This window comes from Leptonychotes weddellii, chromosome X, assembly GCF_054177405.1.
Source record: "Leptonychotes weddellii isolate Sample4059 chromosome X, ASM5417740v2, whole genome shotgun sequence".
Lineage (NCBI taxonomy): Eukaryota > Metazoa > Chordata > Mammalia > Carnivora > Phocidae > Leptonychotes > Leptonychotes weddellii.
The window spans coordinates 12933244-12953742 of NC_138385.1; the positions used below are offsets into that span (position 1 = coordinate 12933244).

At 40.9% G+C, this 20499-nt stretch overlaps 1 protein-coding gene across 1 annotated transcript in view; it reads right to left on the reverse strand.

Annotated features, from left to right (window-relative positions):
- LOC102734313 (transmembrane 9 superfamily member 2-like) overlaps positions 1-20499 on the reverse strand; it is a 76671-nt gene that overhangs the window by 17356 nt on the left and 38816 nt on the right. The window contains exons 8-13 of the mRNA XM_081809405.1: positions 15698-15777; positions 12516-12624; positions 11681-11813; positions 10326-10445; positions 10067-10124; positions 976-1135 (exon numbers count right to left, since the gene is read on the reverse strand). Coding sequence (XP_081665531.1) covers positions 976-1135; positions 10067-10124; positions 10326-10445; positions 11681-11813; positions 12516-12624; positions 15698-15777 — 660 coding nt within the window. The remainder of the gene's footprint in view (positions 1-975; positions 1136-10066; positions 10125-10325; positions 10446-11680; positions 11814-12515; positions 12625-15697; positions 15778-20499) is intronic.

Sequence of the window (20499 nt, forward strand, 5' to 3'; positions counted from 1 at the left end):
TACACCACTGTGTGACAGAAATATAATACAAGCCATATATGCAGTTTTAAAGCTTTTAGAAGCTGCATTTTAAAAAGTGAAAAGAAATAGGCAACATCGGGGCACCTGGGTGGCTCAGTCACTTAAGCATCTGCCTTCAGCTCAGGTCATGATCCCTGGGTCTTAGGATCGAGCCCCGCATCGGGTTCCCTGCTCAGTATCCCCCCAACCCCACTCGTGCTCTCTCTCACTCTCTCAGAAATATAAACTAAAAAATTTTAAAAACAAATAGGCAGAATCAATTTATGAATACATTTCATCTAACACCTCCAAATATTATCAGTTAAATTTGTCATCAATATAAAAAGTATATATATATATAGAGAGAGAGAGAGAGTTCATATGACATCTTTATCCATTCATCTGCTGATGGGCATTTGGGCTCTTTCCATATGTTGGTAATTGTGGACGTTGTGCTATAAACACTGGGGTGTGGGTGCCCCTTTTGACAATATGTCCCTTTAATTTCATCCAACAGAGATAGACAGAAATATAAACAACCTATAAAGTGGGAAGTACATTAAATAGTGTCTTTTTTTTTTCCTTCTTTTTTTTTTTTTAAAGATTTTATTTATTTATTTGAGACAGAGAGAATGAGATACAGAGAGCATGAGAGGGAGGAGGGTCAGAGGGAGAAGCAGACTCCCTGCCGAGCAGGGAGCCTGATGCGGGACTCGATCCCGGGACTCCAGGATCATGACCTGAGCCGAAGGCAGTCACCCAACCAACTGAGCCACCCAGGCGCCCTAAATAGTGTCTTTTGAAGTATTACTGTGTTTCATTTTTAAAAATTTTTAAAAATATTTTATTCCAAAATGATTATCCTTTGTAGTTTTTGCCAATGGTACATTTCGCATTCTATATATAGTAATATACACATTGAGGTATTATTTCAGACATTAGTCAATGGCCAACAGCAGTATTTTACAAATTTACCTTTTTCTTGCTTCCAAAGTATGCACCCAAAAATGTTAATGGTACTGAAATTCCAAACCACATCGCAAGGATACCTATCAGGGTACCAAAGGAGATTGCAGCCGATGACCCTTCCACCCAAAGAATCAGGTTCATAAAGAAAAGGTCGACAAAGACGACACTAGGGAGAAAAAAACATCATCAGGAAACAATATGCTTTCAGGAAAATGTTATAATCATACTTGATGTGAATGTCAGAACATTCTTTTGGTGGGAAGGATATAATAAATGACAAGGCTAAACCCTAGAAGAATATGAAGTCTCACTGTGGAAACCCAGCCACTGAGCCGGGGCTTAAACCCAATACCATATAATAAGGCAGCAGTTTATTATAAGACATCATTTCTACATCCTACTCATCTTCGCACCTCCAGAGTCTAGCAGAAAATAAGTAAGGTGTAGAGTAATATACCACGGAAAAACTCAATGTGCAATATAGGGAACACAATTAAGAACATGCATATACTGAAAACAGAATTCCAGACTGAAATGGGCTATGAGTCTCAAGTCCAACAAGTGTTCACTTAACACAAGAGCTTTAAATCAGTCACTCAAAATCAACAGGTCAGCTGCTGAATCTACTGGATAAATCACCAGGCAAGCCCAGCTATTGTGCCCCTACTGGTTCCAGATAAGCTTGGTCAAAGCTACAGGTGAATGTGGGTATGGATGTGAGTGCTTCTGAAAGCCTAAAAATGAGGGTGAAGAAGTGGGCAGAGGCTAGATTGTGGAAGGCCTTGAATGTCAGGGTAAGGAAGGTAGACTTGCTCCTGGCAGCATCAGGAGGCAGCTGAAGGGGTTTTACACTCAAAGCTCTGGGGTACACAGCGCAGCCTTCCAGGCAGATGAGTCTGCAGCGTGGCGAAGAACAGCCCTAAGGGAAGAGAAACTAGAGACAAGGAGACCAGATACAAAGTGGTACGAATCTGTATAAGGTGGTGATGGTTAAAATGTAAATGATGTATATAAAAGACATGAAGCACTGAGAGACTTCTGGTTAAAGACGGCAGATTGAAATCACACATTTAGTTCTGCTGCCTCCTCAAAACTCCGATAAAATGATAGTAAAGGAACTTTAAAAGGGCACAAATACACAAGGATGGGGGATACAGGAGAGAAGACATTAGCAACAAATTTTGGAAAGCAAACAGCAGATGGACAAGTAGTAACTGAGTTAGTACAACTGGGAAAACTGTATCCCAAGACATCTGTAGGAAAAGTTGAGAGGCCACTCAGGTTATACCACAGAACTCCAGAAAAGGTTCAGGGATATGTAGCGCCAGGTACCCCTGTGAGTGGGAGGGAAGGAGTGGCCAAAACCAGGACTGGTTGAAAGTCAGCGCAAGACGCTCACAGACCTGCAGATTCCCTCCCCTGCACCGCAGAGCCAAAGACCTTCCCTTCCCGACCCCAGCAGAAGACTGGAGGGTCTAGCCTCTTAGAGAAGGTCCCTGCAGCTCAGAGGAAAACTCTAGAAAGGAAAATCTATGATTGACATCCACAAAGAGATTAGAAGAGCCACTGCAGCCATGAAGTAAGATGACACTTTAAGGACTGGTGAGAAATAAAAGAGCTATTTGGAATTAGAAATACGACAAGGGGAATAAAAACCTCAGTAAAAGGGTTAGAACATAAAGCTAATAGTATGTCTTAGAAAGCAGCGTTAGGAGGAAGAGGATGAGGAGGAGGAGGAGAAGAAATGAAAACACCTTAAGTGCCCATCGAAACATGAGTGGATAAAGAAGTTGCAGTGTATATATACACTGGAATATTATTCAGCCTAAAAATGGAGGAAATCCTATCATTTGTGACAACATGGGTGGACTTTGAAGACATTATGTTAACTGAAATAAGAGAAAGACAAATACCATATGATCTCACTTACACGTGGAATCTAAAGCAAAAACAAAAGCAACCCAAACTCGGGGCACCTGGGTGGCTCAGTCGGTTTAGCATCTGACTCTTGGTTTCCACTCGGGTCGTGATCTCAGGGTCATGAGACTGAGGGCTCTGCGCTCAATGGCGAGTCTGCTTGGGATTCTCTTCCTCTCCCTCTGCCCATACCCTGCTCGCTCTCTTTCTCTCTCAAATAAATAAATAAATCTTAAAAAAAAAAAAAAAAAAGGCAAACCAAACTCATAGAAAAAGAAATCGGACTTGTGGCTAACTGGGGCCAGGGTGGGGGGAAGAAGGTGGTCAAAAGGTACGTATGAAGGACTAATGTACAACATGATGGCTTCCGCTAATGCTGCTGCGTGATAGATAGATAGGGAAGTTAAGAGTGTAAATCCTAAGAGTTCTCATCACAAGGAGAGATTTTTTTTCCTTTTTCTTCTTTATTTGCCTTTTATTGTAGCTATAGGAGAGGACAGATGTGAGCTGAACCTATTGTGGTCATCAGTGCACAGTATATGTAAATTGAACCATCATGCTGTATGCCTTAAACTTATAGAGTGATGGATGTCAATTAGTTCTCAATAAAACTGGAGGAAAAAAGGAAAAATTGAATAGGTCAAAAACAAAGAAAGAAAAATTAGATGAACAACCCAGGCACATGAGAAATAGGAGTCACTTGAATAGACAGAGTTCTTCATGTCTTTTAGGGGTATTAGGTAATTTGCTCAAGGTCAGACAGCGGATAAGAGGCAGAGCTGGGATTCTAATTCAGGTGTGTGTGATTCTTCACGAGCAAGCTGTTTCCATGCCACTGTGCCATCCTAAGGCCTCTATGGTGGGAACCCACCCTGCCAATCAGGTCTATCTTCTCTTCCCCCAGACATTTTGTCAAAGACCAGAGAGAGGGAATGTGGCATCAGCCACATCATGACGCACCAGCTAAGGCTCTGGTTAATTCTTTAGTTGGAAGTTCTCTCAAGGTCCATTCCAATTCTAGGACATAATGCTGCCTTCCTATCTGCCACCGTTCTCCAATTTCTTATTCAAGATAATTTTTTTTGGATGTTCCTCATCTCTCATTATAAACCAACTTCAGCCATTTCTTCCTTCATGTTACTATTTCTGCTCCACCCTCCCCACTGTGTGTACGAGCTCTTCTCCCTACTAAAACCTATGTTAGTAGGTACCTCTATTGTGCTTTTTAAAGGCTCACACATGCTCCTGCCAGAGACATGGTTCGAAGCTCTTTCAAACAACAATAAATGCAACAACAGTAAACCTCCACCTTAGGTCTCATTAGTTTCTGGCATCTTAATAAGGGAATCTGGTTTCCTATGATTTAACCATACTTCTTCAAATGTTTCTACCTTTCTGCTCTAATGAATTTGTTCAGCCACAATATTCTTCTGCCAAATTTCCTAGCTTTTGAGAGATTCATTTCAGCTGTTATCATTCCATGGCCAGAAAAATTATTTCTCACTTGACAAATCATAACCTCCCTTCTTATACATAAACTCAATTAACCCGTCTCAACAATTTCCCTCTTGAAAGTACACTCTAGAATGTTAATATGTGTTTAACAATTCTGTAACTGCCCTTCAGTTTCAAGTTTTTATATTCTAAATAGTTCTTCCTTTGTTGATCTCTATTTCTAGACCTTTTCATGGAATCTTAAACAGCAAAACTAAAAGGAAATTTAAGAGGTCATCTGGGTTCATCTCCTACCTGAAACATTTATTCACACATTCATCAAACATTTATTGAGTACCTATGTGTTAGGCCCTGGTGTTCAAAGATAAATAAGAACCCTTGCTCTGAAAAGCTCAGTCTAGTGGGGGACAGAGATAAACAAATAAATTACAATACAACATGGGAAATACTATAGCAGATGATAAACACAGAGCAGTAGGAATACGGAAGAAAAGAGTGATCAAAAGTAGGTTATAGCTCAGAAAATTTCACAATCTATTAGTTCATTTATTTCTCTAAACGACTCTGTGACAAAGGCATTACCCGGCAAGGAAATGGACAATCAGGAAGGTTATAGGATTTCCCCCAAAGTCACTTACCTAATACCGAGAGCCTAATAGTAAGTGCTGGAATTCAGACTTGCTTGTCTCTAATTGTAAAGTTTGGGTACATGCCCATCAAACTAGGCTACCTCTGCCTTTTCCTACCTACCACTTTTGGGGTTACATGAAGGAAAAGTATATGGTTTAATAATCTTACTTTCTTCAATTTCTTTTAGGGAACATCTATGTTCATTAGCCTAAATGCTTCTTCTTTTAAATTTAAAACCATTTTTACACTGCCCATTTATGGCACCACATGAGCTACTTGCACATTGATATACCATGAGGCACTGAACTTCTCTTTCAACCTACTATGTTCTAAGAAATAAGAATGCCAGTACCTTACAATTCTCTCTCCCATCTACCTAAAAGAGCCCCTAAACCACTTGAGGGAAATATGTCCTTCGTATCATGCCTGGTTTATTGCTTTAAAATTGTACTCAATTCTACTAACAGAACTAAGAAACTGAATCTGTTTTGCATTTTTAAATTATTCACTTGATTCAATCATACAGTAGATATTTACTGAGTGCTTACTCCATAGAAGGCACTTATACTCCATATAGGGCACTTGGTTACAAGCTGTGAAAGATACAGAAATGAATAAGACATGGTACTCACCCTCAGGAGTTTTAGAATGCACAGTAAGATAAGGCATATCACAAATAACTCCAATCTAAGGAACACTGTGATAAGTATTATAGTAATGATAATAGACACTATAAAATTCCAGAACATGGAAGTGGTAGCATTTGAGCTGGGACATAAAAAAGAATAGAAATTTGGCATTGGAGGATTGGAAAGAGGTGATTACAAAAAGATGGAACAGCATGAGCAAAGGCATGACGGCAGAAGTCAAGAGTAGCTGATAACCACAGCTACCATTTATTGAGCACTCAGTATATGCTAGGCACTCTTTCAAATCCATTACACACATTATCCCATTTAATCCTCACAGCAACCATGAAGTAGATAATACCATGATTTGCATTCTACAGATGAGGAAAGCCAAGATTAGAGAGGTAAAACCAATTGCCCAACAACCCATGATTAGTAAATATTAGTTGAAGATCTTTTTTGCCTAATTTAAAAGACAACTGCATAATGCGATCATTATAAATCTGTGTTGACAAGCATGCAAAGTATTAAGATGTAATCTGTATGGCAACAGCAGCTCAAAGAAGGAAGGAGGGAAAGGAGCTATATGGGAGCAAAGTTTTTGTATAATATTGAAATTAAATTGGAATTAATCCAAATCAGATTAGTATACATTGATTAATTTAATTGTAATCTGTAAGGTAACCACTAAGAAAATAATTCAAAAGAAATAATAGAAGAAATGACAAAGGAATAAAAATGGTGCCATAGAAAACATCTATTTAATAAAAGAGAAGGCAAAAATCTCAAAGAGATGCCCGAACCCCTATGTTCATTCAGCATTATTCACAATTTGCTCAAGGCCTGGTAACTAGAAGGAGGCAGAACTGGGAAATGAACTGCTATGCATGTGCGGAGTGTAGGGTATGTGTGCATGGGAGCGCGCGCGCGCGCGCGCGTGTGTGTGTGTGTGTGACTCTAAAGCCTGTGTTAGGGGCGCCTGGGTGGCTCAGTCGTTAAGCGTCTGCCTTCGGCTCAGGTCATGATCCCAGGGTGTTGGGATCGAGCCCTGTGTCAGACTCCCCGCTCGGCAGAAAGCCTGCTTCTCCCTCTCCCATTCCCCCTGCTTGTGTTCCCTCTCTCGCTGTGTCTCTCTCTGTCAAATAAATAAATAAAATCTTTTAAAAAAATAAGAAATAAAAAAATAAAGCCTGTGCTGGTAGCTTCTATCACTACCTCTCCACTTTAATATATGGTTATGAGTTGTTATTGTTGTTTATAATGAAATTATTTAAAAATAGGTGGGGCGCCTCGGTGGGTCGGTGAGTTAAGCATCTCTTGATATCAACTCAGGTCTTGATCTCAGGGCGTGGAGCTTACTTAAAAATAATAATAAAAATAATAAAATAAAAATAGATAACACATGCATATGGTATATGATGCAAAAGGTTAAAAAAAAGAGTGAAAAGTAAGTCTGATATAAACAGTCTCCTTCACGCATCTGTCCCCCAGCCACCCAAAAACCCACCCAGGACACAACCACCATTATTTAAATTTGCTTTTCAAATTTAAATTTTTTTTTTTTTTACTTTTACAAAACCGTGGCTTGACACTGCATCATTTCATAGTCCATGTAAACCTGAGCCATGTTATTATGGATTTCTACTCAAATTTTTAAATTTTTCTGTGTAAAACATTCTTCAAAATTGATCCCATAGAAAACATGATGAAAACCGCTCATAGTGCACTGCAAATGCTCATGCTTTTCAGACATTAATTGTTTAATTTGTCTAATCAAGCTTAGTGATATGGTATATTCTAATTCTTTTACATCTTCTATTTCAATGATGTAACTTATTATTGCAGTTAGATGGAACATCTGTGTGATGAAAAATGGGCCACTATTATTCATCTTGAGCCACGAAGGCAAAGATTCAGGGGCAATTTGTATTTATTTCCTCTATAGTGCCTCGCATAATGCCTTAAATATAGTAAAAACAAAAACAAAACAAAACCAAAAATACCACAATAACTATGTTGAATGAGTAACTAAATAATGCAGAGAATAGTGAATGGCTTATTGACTGACTCTTGCATGTAATATCCCTTGTACTACAATTCAGTGTAATGACTTTTGCACAATGGCACTTCATTGCCAAATTTATTCAGTTTTGGATTCATTTGAGTCTTGAACTTGAAGCAACAAATATCTGAAGTATTGTCAAGGACGTCGCTTTCTTACAGAAATGTAATAAAGCATTCACCTCAGAAAAGACCACCCATTCTAGTTCCCTTGAAAAGAGTTATAGGAAAAGCAGATGGCTCTATTCAAGGTGGGGAAGGGGAGGGGTGTGCATTGTCCTTATTTTAAATAAGTCAAAAATTATGAGGTTCCTGTATTTGATGTGCAAACTTGTAATGTTCAATCCTTTCAATGATCTAATCTTTTTCCCTGGAGTTTGGAGGGAAACCAGCCACATGGAGATGAATGATTATGGGTCTACAGAACCCATCACTGCATTGCATGATTTATTGCATGACACACAGTCACAGAGCATTATTAAAGCATTTGCTCTCACTTTGTCACTAATCAGAACATAACGCAACTGAATTTACTATGTATAACTTTCACTGTGGGACCTCTTCCACTATTGCAACATACTCCTAGCATCACAGATGTGGGAACTTTGTAACAAATAGGAATTACAGTACCACATGACAATTAAGACATAATCCACTACTTTTTCCTTTAAAAAAACTGTCCTTGGGTGCCTGGGTGGCTCAGTTGGTTAGGCGACTGCCTTCGGCTCAGGTCATGATCCTGGAGTCCCGGGATCGAGTCCCGCATCGGGATCCCTGCTCGGCGGGGAGTCTGCTTCTCCCTCTGACCCTCCCCCCCTCATGTGCTCTCTCTCTCATTCTCTCTCTCAAATAAATAATCTTAAAAAAAAAACTGTCCTTTATAACATATCAAGGAAAGTATATTAGAAATGAAACGTGTTATGTACTGCATTGTGTCCCCCCCCATTCATATGTTGAAGCCCTAATCCATTATGTAATGGTATTTGGAGGTGAGGCCTTTGGGAGGTGATTAAGCTTAGATGAGGTCATGAGAGTAGGGCCTTCATGATGAGATTGGTGTTTTGTTTTTTTTTAAAGATTTTTATTTATTTGACAGAGAGAGAGAGAGCCAGAGCAGGAACACAAGCAGGGGGAGTGGGAGAGGGAGAAGCAGGCCCCCTGAGGAGCAGGGAGCCCGATGCGGGGCTCGATCCCAGGACCCTGGGATCATGACCAGAGCCGAAGGCAGACGCTTAACTACTGAGCCACCCAGGTGTCCCGAGATCGGTGCCTTCCTGAGAAGGAACATGAGAGTTCACCGTCTCCACCTGCCATGTGAGGAAACAGTAAGAAGGCAGTCATCTGCAAGCCAGGAAGACAGCTCTCACCAGGACCGACCCTGTTGGTGCCCTGATCTCCAACATCCCTGCCTCCAGAACTGTGAGAAATCAAATTTCTATTGTTTAAGCGTCCCCCACCCCAGTCTATGGTATTTTGTTATGGTAGCCCAGGCTAACTAAGGAGATGAAACCCAAAGTCCCAGGCGCCCAGGTGTCTGGCTCAGTTGGTTAAACTTCTGCCTTCATTCAGCTCAGGTCATGATCCCAGGGTCCTGAGATTGAGTCCCGTGTGGGGCTCTCTGCTCATCGGGGAGCCTGCTTCTCCCCCTACCCCTCCTCCCACTCGTTCTCTCAATCTCTCTCTAATAAATAAATAAAATCTTTAAAAAAAAAGAATTCCAACAAAATCTCAAAAAAAAAAAAAAAAGAAAGAAAGAAACCCAAAGTGAGTCAGCACCTCATCAGTGAGGTTCTGTGGGAAGAGCCCTGGACGGGATGCCGGGGGGACATTCAGTTATGTATAGCCTGGGCTCTGTCACCGACTTCCCGTGTGACCTCAAACACTTGCTCCCTGGCTTGGCCGCCAACCCCACATCTCTATAATGAGGGGGTGGAGGGAGCTACTGGCCTGCCACAGCACAGCCCCGCCCACTCCCACGGGGACCATGACGCTACCTGGAAGCTGCAGTCACGAATGACACCGCAGGACCTAGGGGAGACAGGAAGAAAGGATCCCGGAAGCCAGTGACAAGGGGAACACCACAAGGTAGAGCGGAAATTGCCATTCTAACATGATATATAACACAAGCTATATAACTGAGATGCGCATCTATGAAATCTGCTTCCAAACCAAAGATCAAAATCGAACACAGCGGCACCACGGCTGTCTCTTTGTACTAGAGGTTACGATGTACAAAAAGATGAAAGGAATGCAGATACCACAGAGAGAGAATGCTGGCGCTACAGAAAACACTGGTCGCTCATCTCCTTTCTACTCCTCATTGTCGGGTACAGTGATTTTTTTTCCAAGAGCAAGTCTAAGAAAGAGTATAATTGTGTAGGGAAAAGAGAACGAGCAATACTAACCCAGGACATAATAGTGCTGTCAGCAAAAAATTTGTCTTCCAGTTAACACCTTTAAATGCTGAGGAAGGAAAAGACAGAAATAGTTACTGTAGCAACTTATTTAGTCCACTTTTCAACTACTTTATACCCAGGGCCCAGTTACATTTTGATAGGCCAGCTAAAATGCCCCATGCAATTTTTAAATGTTTTCTTTTACGGCCTCTTAATGTCTACGTTTAACACACCAACTAACTGGAATGGTAATAGTTGCAATGCTTACTCTTATACATTCTAGCCGACACATATCCAGCAGGGGTTCCCAGGAGGACCCATAACACAACGGCACAGGTCATCAAGGCCCCTCGATGGGCGGGGGAAAGAAAACCAAAGCAAGCCAGAACTAAAGGTACAAAAAAGAAATATCAAAGCAGTGACAATAACAGCCCCAGAAGCATGCAAGACTTTATAATAAAGACCTGCTTATTAAGACACATTATGGGTAACAGCACATGAGGAAATTCTGCGGTGTGAGTACTTAAGTGACACTGTGAATGACTGTTATTCACTTAGCTAATGACAATTTTTTTCTTAACGAAAAGGTGTGATTTTCAATACTGGGCACATGAAATCAGTTTCCAAGTGGGGTCTAGTCTTTAATCTCACTGCTTAAATCAAAATTAAACAAACTAAATCCCCCTTCCCTACTCCAGGATCACGCCCTAAACAGCAACTCATTTTTCCCCACAAAAATTTCCTTCTGCTTCCCTTTATTCAAGGTGAGGAATAAAAAAATCAAAGCAAGACTTGGTCTCAGGAAAATATAACCTTAAGAGCTGAATTTTGAAATTATCATTGACACGTGAAACACCTAATAAGCCTTCCTTTTTTTTTTTTTTTTTAACAGCAGCTTTGTTTACGAAAATCAGCACTGGCTATCAAAAATTGACAAGCTCCATTTTTTACTTTATAAATGAAGGCAGCCAGGGTTTATCAGCCATTAAAAGACTACTAAAGATGCCATTGTGTTTATACATTTAAAGACCAGCGCCTAGGCTTGCCATAGCATTTCAAAATGCTAGTGGTTAATTATGAATTCCCTTAGTCCACGTATTAAATATGCTTCTACCCACATGCTGATTTTCAAGAAAGCATCTATTTTGGGGCGCCTGGGTGGCTCAGTCGTTAAGCGTCTGCCTTCGGCTCGGGTCATGATCCCGGGGTCCTGGGATCGAGCCCCGCATCGGGCTCCCTGCTCGGCGGGGAGCCTGCTTCTCCCTCTCCCACTCCCCCTGCTTGTGTTCCCTCTCTCACTGTGTCTCTCTCTGTCAAATAAATAAATAAAAATCTTAAAAAAAAAAAGAAAGCATCTATTTTGCAAAGCGAGGAATATATGTATTGGACATTACAATAAATTATTCAGAACTGAAGAAGCCATGAAAGGTCCTTGACATAGGAACATATTCAGATTCCTCTCCTTAATTTGAGAAGATGGAAATGTAAGTACTAGAAAACATCATTTTCTTAAACTTCAGGGTATTTTCAAAGTCCTTTTGTGCACATGGATCAAAATTTAACATAGGTCAGCAGTTGACTAAGAATGTTTAAGATGACACCTATTGATCTGAGCCTACTCACATAAGGTAATAAACGTCATAATCAAAACTTGTGTTCCTTGACCCAGGAAAGCTGAGAGCAGCATTCTATTCCTTGGAGGTCTGAATACATCCCCATGAACCAGCTTCCAACCGAAGTCCTCCTGGACCTCTTCCTGCACATAAGAAAGTCTTTGATAAACACACACTATGACAGAAAGTTACCGAAACTCTGAAAGGTAGACGAAAATGAATTTTACTCTAAAGACAGATTAACTGGAAACCAATAGCTCATTTTGGATACAGCGGGTCTCTGGAAGGTATGTGATCCTGTCGTAAAATAAGTTGCTCCCTTACTCCAAGGTTTGCACTGGGGGGAATGTGTTCATCATATAGGGCACACACCTGGCTTAATTCCATGAAGAAAGCAAAATCATTTGACATACAGAAGGAATTCAACCAATTTTATAGACATTTAAAATTCACCAATACGCAAATGATTATAAGAGTCAAAATAGTATAAATGAGATAAAACTAAATTTAACCTAAATGATAGCATTTGGCAATGTTTGGTACATTTATCTCATGCTTCAAATTAATGAAAACCTTAAATAATAATACCCTGAAAGTTCAGAAACATATAAAAAGGAATAGAACCAGAGTTGATAACAAATACTTCTCTAATAAACTTACTTGTACTTTTTAAAAATCTACACAATCCCATAACTTCTGATTTGGTATAATGGGCAAAACGACTAAACATCGAAAATGTGCTGTTTTCAAGGTATTTTATACTCTAAGTACAAATATAACATTGACAACTGGGCAGCATAGGCATTCAAATATGTACTGAATCAAATATGTGCATTTTTACTTACAGAAAAATTCGTCTGATTGTATCTGATAATATCTCTATGGAGAGTTCTTAATAGAATCATAGCCACCATCCCAGACAAGAAGAGAACGATAACAAAGGAATTCATAATACTAGAAAATTTAAGGAAGAAAAAAAGAGAAGTTAAATCTCAAGCTCCTTATTTGAACAGTGAAAGAAAATGTGTGTATGTATAAAAGAAAGACATGCAAATTATCTTTATGTTGATCAGTTTTCCAAGGTTAAACTTAGATCAAATGCTGAATACATCAATATATTAAATGAACTTAAAGCTCTACCACAAAAAGTGCATTACAAACAAAGCAATAGAAGCAACACTATTCTTGGGGCGCCTGGGTGGCTCAGTCGTTAAGCGTCTGCCTTCGGCTCAGGTCATGATCCCAGGGTCCTGGGATCGAGCCCCGCATCGGGCTCCCTGCTTGGCGGGAAGCTTGCTTCTCCCTTTCCCACTCCCCCTGCTTGTGTTCCCTCTCTCCCTGTGTCTCTCTCTGTTAAATAATTAAAATCTTTAAAAAAAAAAAAAAAAAAAAGAAGAAGCAACACTATTCTTAAGGTGATTTTAGAATTTAAGAGTACATTCCCGGGCGCCTGGGTGGCTCAGTTGGTTAAGCGACTGCCTTCGGCTCAGGTCATGATCCTGGAGTCCCTGGATCGAGTCCCGCATCGGGCTCCCTGCTCGGCAGGGAGCCTGCTTCTCCCTCTGACCCTCCCCCCTCTCATGTGCTCTCTCTCTCTCATTCTCTGTCTCAAATAAATAAATAAAATCTTTAAAAAAAAAAAAGAGTACATTCCCAAAAAGAAGCAAGGAGAAGTAAATAAGATCAGTAACAGAAACTCAGTTCCAGAGCATGGCACTGAGAACGAAAGTTCAGGAATCGAGGTTGAACTAATGGCTCACTGACTTCTTAGCTGATAAACCAAGGTTGTAGTCTTTTTATCATTCTGTGAGCTTCAGGGTAATGACCCCATGGACAACTTACCTACGAGCTCTTACTGTTACTTAAACTAAAACGTAAAAATTATCCCCAAATCAAAACCAGTACCTCTGCCATCCTACCACCCAGCCAAACCCAGACACGTCAACAAAGTTTCACCAGAATCTATGAAAAGACCAGCACTGTTTTAAAAAGATGCCAATAAGATGATTGATGTCTATGGCTGCCAGAGGGGAGGTGGTGGGGGGATGGGCAAAATAGGTGAAGGGGAGTGGGAGGTGCAGGCTTCCAGTTTATGGAATGAGTAAGTCACAGGGATGGAAGGCACAGCACAGCGGATGTCGTGAATGGTATTGTAATGGCACTGAATGGGGACAGAGGGCAGCCACACTTGGACGAGCACAGCAGAACATACAGACTTGTCGAATCACTGTGTTGTACACCTGAAACTAATGTAACATTGTGTGTCGACTAGACTTTTTGATATAAATAAATAAGCCAGCTAGCCAGCCCTGGGAATGAAAGGTACAGCACAGGGAGTATTGTCAATAATATTGTAATAACTGTATATGGTAACAGGGGGTAACTACACCTATCATGGTGAGCATTTCGCAAAGTACAGGACTGTCAAATCACTATGTTGTACACCTGAAACTAATATTGTATGTCAACTATACTTCAATTAAAAATTTTTAAAAAGATGATTGATGTCTAAAATGTCTGTTAAATGTCGTAAGTAAATTAGCTCATGACAGAAACTAAAGTACATTCCTCATTATGCTATAAATATCACTACTACTAGAGATTAGCCCCCACAGTGTATCCGGAGGCCCCTTGCTTTCACAATCCCTTTAGAAAAACCATTTACATAAATTTTATCTGAAGAGACTCCTGGAGGTGTAACAAAATGGGACCTGGACAGTTGCCCAAACAAAAGACTCTGTGGAAAAGCTATGGTATGATCATAAAAATGAAGAAGAGGAGGAGGAGGGAGAGCAGGAAGAGGAGAAGAAGGAACAAGTCTAGAAAAACAGGAGTGGGGGATGCTGTTCTCACTTTTTTAAAAAGGATTTATTTAGAGAGAGAGTGCATGCAGGGGGTAGGGGCAGAGGGAGAAGAAGAGAGAGAATCTCCAGCAGACTCCCACTGAGTATGGAGCCCAACGCGGGGCTCGATCTCACGACCCTGAGATCATGACCTGAGCCGAAACCAAGAGTCAGACACTTACTAACTGCACCACCCAGGTGCCCCGCTATTCTCACTTTAAAGGCAATGGCAATATAAGGAAAATCATCACCTCAAAAGACCATACTCAGAATCACACCTTTCCTCACTTTCATTTTTACTTTTATAGTCTTCTTCCACTCCAAAATGAGCTAACACCTTACCCCTCCCTCAGCACTTTGCCACAGTCATGCCCAATCATCATCACATTCTCAGCTGGTCCATCCCTCCGTCTCAGGTTGAAACTTCTAACTCTGTGGTTTGGCCCTGTTAAAGATTCCTGAGAAATCAAGCAGTTTCACCTGAATCCACTAGAACGTAGTAAGCTTCACGGGAGCAGAAGCCTGTGTGCCTCCCTCACACTGTCTCAGAGGCCAGCAGAGTGCCCGGCCACCTAACAGAGACTAGAAAGAACACCAGTGGAATGAGCGGCCCTTCACTCAAGACCTGACCTCCACACAGTCCTCTCCATTATCTGACCTGCTGAGGGAACGTCCCCTTGAGAGGGGAAACTAGCCACAGAGAAGAAAAAATGTCACCCAAGACCATCTCTGGTAACAAAATAATTTTTAAAAATATGTATGTATCGGGGCACCTGGGCGGCTCGGTCGGTTAAGCCTCCGACTCTTGATGTGGGCTCAGGTCATGATCTTGGGGTCCTGGGATTGAGCCCTGCCCTGGGCTTCATGCTCAGTGGGGGGTCTGCTTCACATTCTCTCTCTCTCCCTTTCGCTTTGCCCCTCCCCCTGCTCATGCTCTCTCTAAAATAAATAAAATCTTTAAAAATATATATATATGTATATGTAATACAAATATATATTTACATCCCCCCCCCTTAATCTATGTATTCTTTGTTTCATAAAGTACTTACGTAGGGGTGCCTGGCTGGCTCCGTTGGAAGAGCATGCGACTCTTGATCTCAGGGTCATGAGTTCAAGCCCCACATTGAGGGTAGAGATTACTAAAAAAAAATAAATGAATTTAAAAATAAAACTAAAGTACTTACCTAAACCACTGAACGTTGGTATGAGGCATGGACTCCAAAATATAATCCCATCTAGATGCCCACTTGATGCTTTTGTTTTCCTAAAAAACAAAAATATACAATAATATGACCAAACTTTCACTGGCCTTTTGCTGGTTATAATCCTAAAACAAACAGAAAGTTATTCTGCATGTACTTTCTCAATCTCTTCACTACTAACTTCATGGAATAGTGAGATGTACCCTGGCATTTTTATCTTATTTTTATTAACTGACATTCTTCTTCATTTCAGAAAGGGACTAGAAAGTAATTTTAGCCTGCTGCTGTTCACCAGAAGTAGCAACCTTTTTTTCTCAATCTCTTCACTACTAACTTCATGGAATAATGAGATGTACCCTGGCATTTTTATCTTATTAACTGACATTCTTCTTCATTTCAGAAAGGGACTAGAAAGAAAGTAATTTTAGCCTGCTGCTGTTCACCAGAAGTAACAACCTTTTTTAAAAACAGACCATCTAGGGGCACCTGGGTGACTCAGTCAATTAAGCTTCTGACTTCGGCTCAGGTCATGATCTCAGGGTCCTGGGATTGAGCCCCGAGTTGGGCTCCACACTCAGCAGGGAGTCTGCTTGTCCCTCTGCTCCTCTTCGTACTTGTGCATTCTCTCTCTCAAATAAATAAAAATTAAAACAATAAAACAGACTATTTGCTTAAAGTAATCTCTACACCCAACGTGGGGCTCAAGTTCACAACCCCGAGATCAAGAGTCCCATGCTCTTCCGACTGAGCCAACCAGGCACCCCTACATTTTTATACGTTAAGTATTTTGAGATGTAGTAGCAACAAGTTTATAAAAGATGTTGTTTTCAAATATTGTAATTTTCAATACTGAATAAACCACAAGAAAATACAATTACCAATCAAGCTGTTTCTGTTGATGTGTGATCAAACTCAAACTGTCAGTAGCTTTCTTACAAAATATCCCCAGTAGATGAAGATCTTAACTGGTAACCCCCAATAAACACACCATTAATTCAGAGTAATCACCCCTCAAATCAATAACATGCTCTTAGCAAAGGAAAAATGCTGGTACAAATTGACCAAGTAATGTTTGAAATGACTTATTATTTAAAACTGAGTGTTTGTAAGACAAAATCAGAGAGGGAGACAAACCATAAGAGACTCCTAACTCTAGGAAACAAACTGAGGGATGCTGCAGGGGAGGAGGGTTCAGGGGCGGGCTAACTGGGTGATGGACATTAAGGAGGGCACGTGATGGAATGAGCACTCGGTGTTATATAAGACTGATGAATCACTGACCTCTACCTCTGAAACCAATAATACATTATGTTAATTAATTGAATTTAAATTTAAAAATAAAATAAAAGTGGGTGTTTGTTAGGTGTTTTTTCTGAAGTTTAGAGTTGGAGTATGGAGAGACTCAATGTGCACTGCTTTTTTTTTTTTTTTTAACAAGTAGGCTCCACGCCCAATGTGGGGCTTGAACTCACGACCCTGAGATCAAGAATTGCATGCTCTATGGACTGAGCCAGCCAGGTGCCCCTAATATGTACTGTTTTAAAAAACAAAAACCCAAGGGGCACCTGGTTGGTTCAGTTGGTAGAACATGCATGCGACTCTTGATCTCAGTGTTGTGAGTTCGAGCCCCACATTGGGTGTGGAGCCTACTTAAAAATTTTAAAAATCCAAAGGACAGATTTTAATTGGGTTTTAATTCAACGGTTGATTTTAGCTAAAACCTGATGACTAGGAGATCATGGTTAACATCACCAGTGACGAAGCAGGTTGACATCACATGCCTCCTAACGTGCAGCATCACTTCCGCTTTATAATCTCTGCCTACAATGTACGGCCTGAGCCTGCTCATAAAGAACCATCAGACAGACCCAGATTAATGGTCATCCTGCAGATTGTAAAGTCCTTACTCTATAAAAATTTCAAGGCTGTGGAAGACAGAGAAAGACAGAAGAACCAGTCTGGACTGGAGATCACAAACTAAACAACACATACTCCTGGATAGGATCTCAAACCATGAAGGGACAAAGTGACATTGTTTGGCCAGCTGGCAACATTTGAATGGATGGATGTGAACCAGATGGTAATGTGATACCAGTGCAGATTCCTGATTTGGAGGGTTCTATGCTAGTGATATGCTATGCCAGTAGGAAAGTGATCTTGTTTGGGGGAAAGACTCCGGAGTGTTTAGGGGTGATGGAACACCTAGCTCTCCAAAGATTCAGAGAAAGACTAAGGCTAATGGACACACAGATAAGGGTGAACAATGCAGCAAATGAGTAAAATAGTAACAATTAGGGCGTCTGAGATTAAAGAGACTATGGGGGTTCTTTGTAGTGTTCTGGCAATCTTTCTGTAGTCTGAAACTGTTTCGAAATAAATTATTATTTAAAACCTATAAGGAGGAGCGCCTAGGTGGCTCAGTGGGTTAAGCGTCTGCCTTCGGCTCATGTCATGATCCCAGGGTCCTGGGATCGAGTTCTGCGTCAGGCTCCCTGTTCAGCAGGGGACCTGCTTCTCCCTCTCCCTCTGCCTACTGTTCCACCTGCTTGTGCTTTCTCTCTCTCAAATGAATAAAAACTTTAAGAAAATAAAAATAAAATAAAACCTATAAGGAAATCAGAATTTTTAGACAAATCAAGGGATAAATATTCATTGCATAAAAGCATATATCTTAGCCATTCTATTAAAATATTGTTTCTATAGTAAAATGTGACTTAATTTGTAAAAATTTGAATTACGGGCATCTTCTTCACCAGCCTATCCCTTGCCTTAAGCAAGTTAACTCATATCAAGTCTTTCAAAACGGAGAGATACTTTCAAATATGCGCCATGAAGTTTGGATTTTACAAAGAGAGCCTAGAAAAATCTGCAGTTGTTAAACGTAATGGTTTTTGCACCAAACATTGCCATCTGCTGGAAATAACAGACTATAACACATATTACTCTTCCCTAAGAAAATAAGAAACTATTTAAAAATCCTAAGGCACATTTGAGAACAAAATGACAAATGCAGACAGATAACTAAGTGGTGGAACCTATTTCCTTAATCCACTGAAAACTAATGAGTTATTCTGCTTCTTTCCATGCCAGCGTTTCAAAGTCTTTTCTAAGACACAGCAATTCTCCTAAAACAAGTCCTTAATTTTGTTTACACTGGAGGCACAAGAAGCAAAGGTAGAAACACACACAGGACTTCTTGAGTCCTGACACAGTATCCCACGATGGATCTCACTCAATAAATACTCAGGCAGGGGCTCCAAGAATCCAATGGGCAGACAACGAGGGCTTCTTCTAGTCCAGATGTTTTCAACACGGGGAGCAGCGCCCCCTAGGGGGCAGAAGGAAAATGTGTAGGGATGCTTCTGGTGTTAGCAGCATAGAACGCCAGACGTCTACAGCGCACTGGGAGACCAACCAACACAAGGAATTGAGAAAAACTTCCAAATGCGCCACCCAATATGGTGTGAGGGAAAGACTGCTTCTGATTATGATCTGTGGGGCGCCTGGGTGGCTCAGTAGGTCAAGTGTCTGCCTTCGGTTCAGGTCATGATCTCAGGGTCCTGGAATCAAGTTCTCCATCGGGCTCTCTGCTCAGTGGGGAGTCTGCTTCTCCCTCTGCCTCTGCCTCTCCCCCCCTGCTTGTGTGCGCGCTCTCTCTCTGTCTCAAATAAATAAACATTTAAAAATAAAAATTTTAAAATTTTAAAAATGATTATGGTCCGTGCCTAGATTCTAATTCCATTTTACAGATAAAGTATTTTTACACGTTTTTAATAACACTGACTTTTTTGGGGACTGCAACTACCATGTAAATTGAGGGAAAACAGTACTATGTTCGGTTTGAAACTTTTTTTTCTTTTTATTTGACAGAGCGAGCATACAAGCCGGGGGAGCGGCAGGCAGAAGGAGAGGGAGAAGCAGGCTCCCCACTGAGCAGGGAGCCCGAGAAGCCCAATGCGGGACTTGATCCCAGGACCCTGAGATCGTGACCTGAGCCGAAGGCAGACGCTTAACCGACTGAGCGAGCCAGGTGCCCCTGGTTTGAAACTTTACCAAAATTGATCAACATTTCAGAAAATCGGGTGCCTGGGTGGCTCAGACGGTTAAGTGTCTGCCTTCGGCTCAGGTCATGATCCCAGGGTCCTGGGATCGAGCCCCCCATCGGGCTCCCTGCTCCACAGGAAGCCTGCTTCTCCCTCTCCCACTCCCCCTGCTTGTGTTCCCTCTCTCGCTGTCTCTCTCTGTCAAATAAATAAATAAAATCTTAAAAGAAAAAACATTTCAGAAAATCATGCCATCACTTGGAAATATGGGGTACTTGAGCTACCTATGTACAATATTCTCATCTTCATCTGCATCCACAGCTGTCACATTTACAGTGATTATACACAATGGTGCATGCATCTGATGGGCTGAAATATATACTGAATTACATGTTATTTTATTACAAGTTATTTTCTTTTTATTTTATATTATAGTTAGGGTGTTATACTGATGTTTATTGAAACTACACGTACAGTTTTAATCATCTAGTATCTATAAATGTGAATTCACAGTAAAGGGAGGCTGCAAAAACATTTGATATTAAAATAGGGAGCGCTGAGTGCCTCAGTTGTTAAGCGTCTGCCTTCAGCTCAGGTCATGATCCCAGGGTCCTGGGATCGAGCCCCCGCATCGGGCTCCCTGCTCCACAGGAAGCCTGCTTCTCCCTCTCCCACTCCCCCTGCTTGTGTTCCTGCTCTTGCTATCTCTCTCTGTCAAATAAATAAATAAAATCTTTAAAA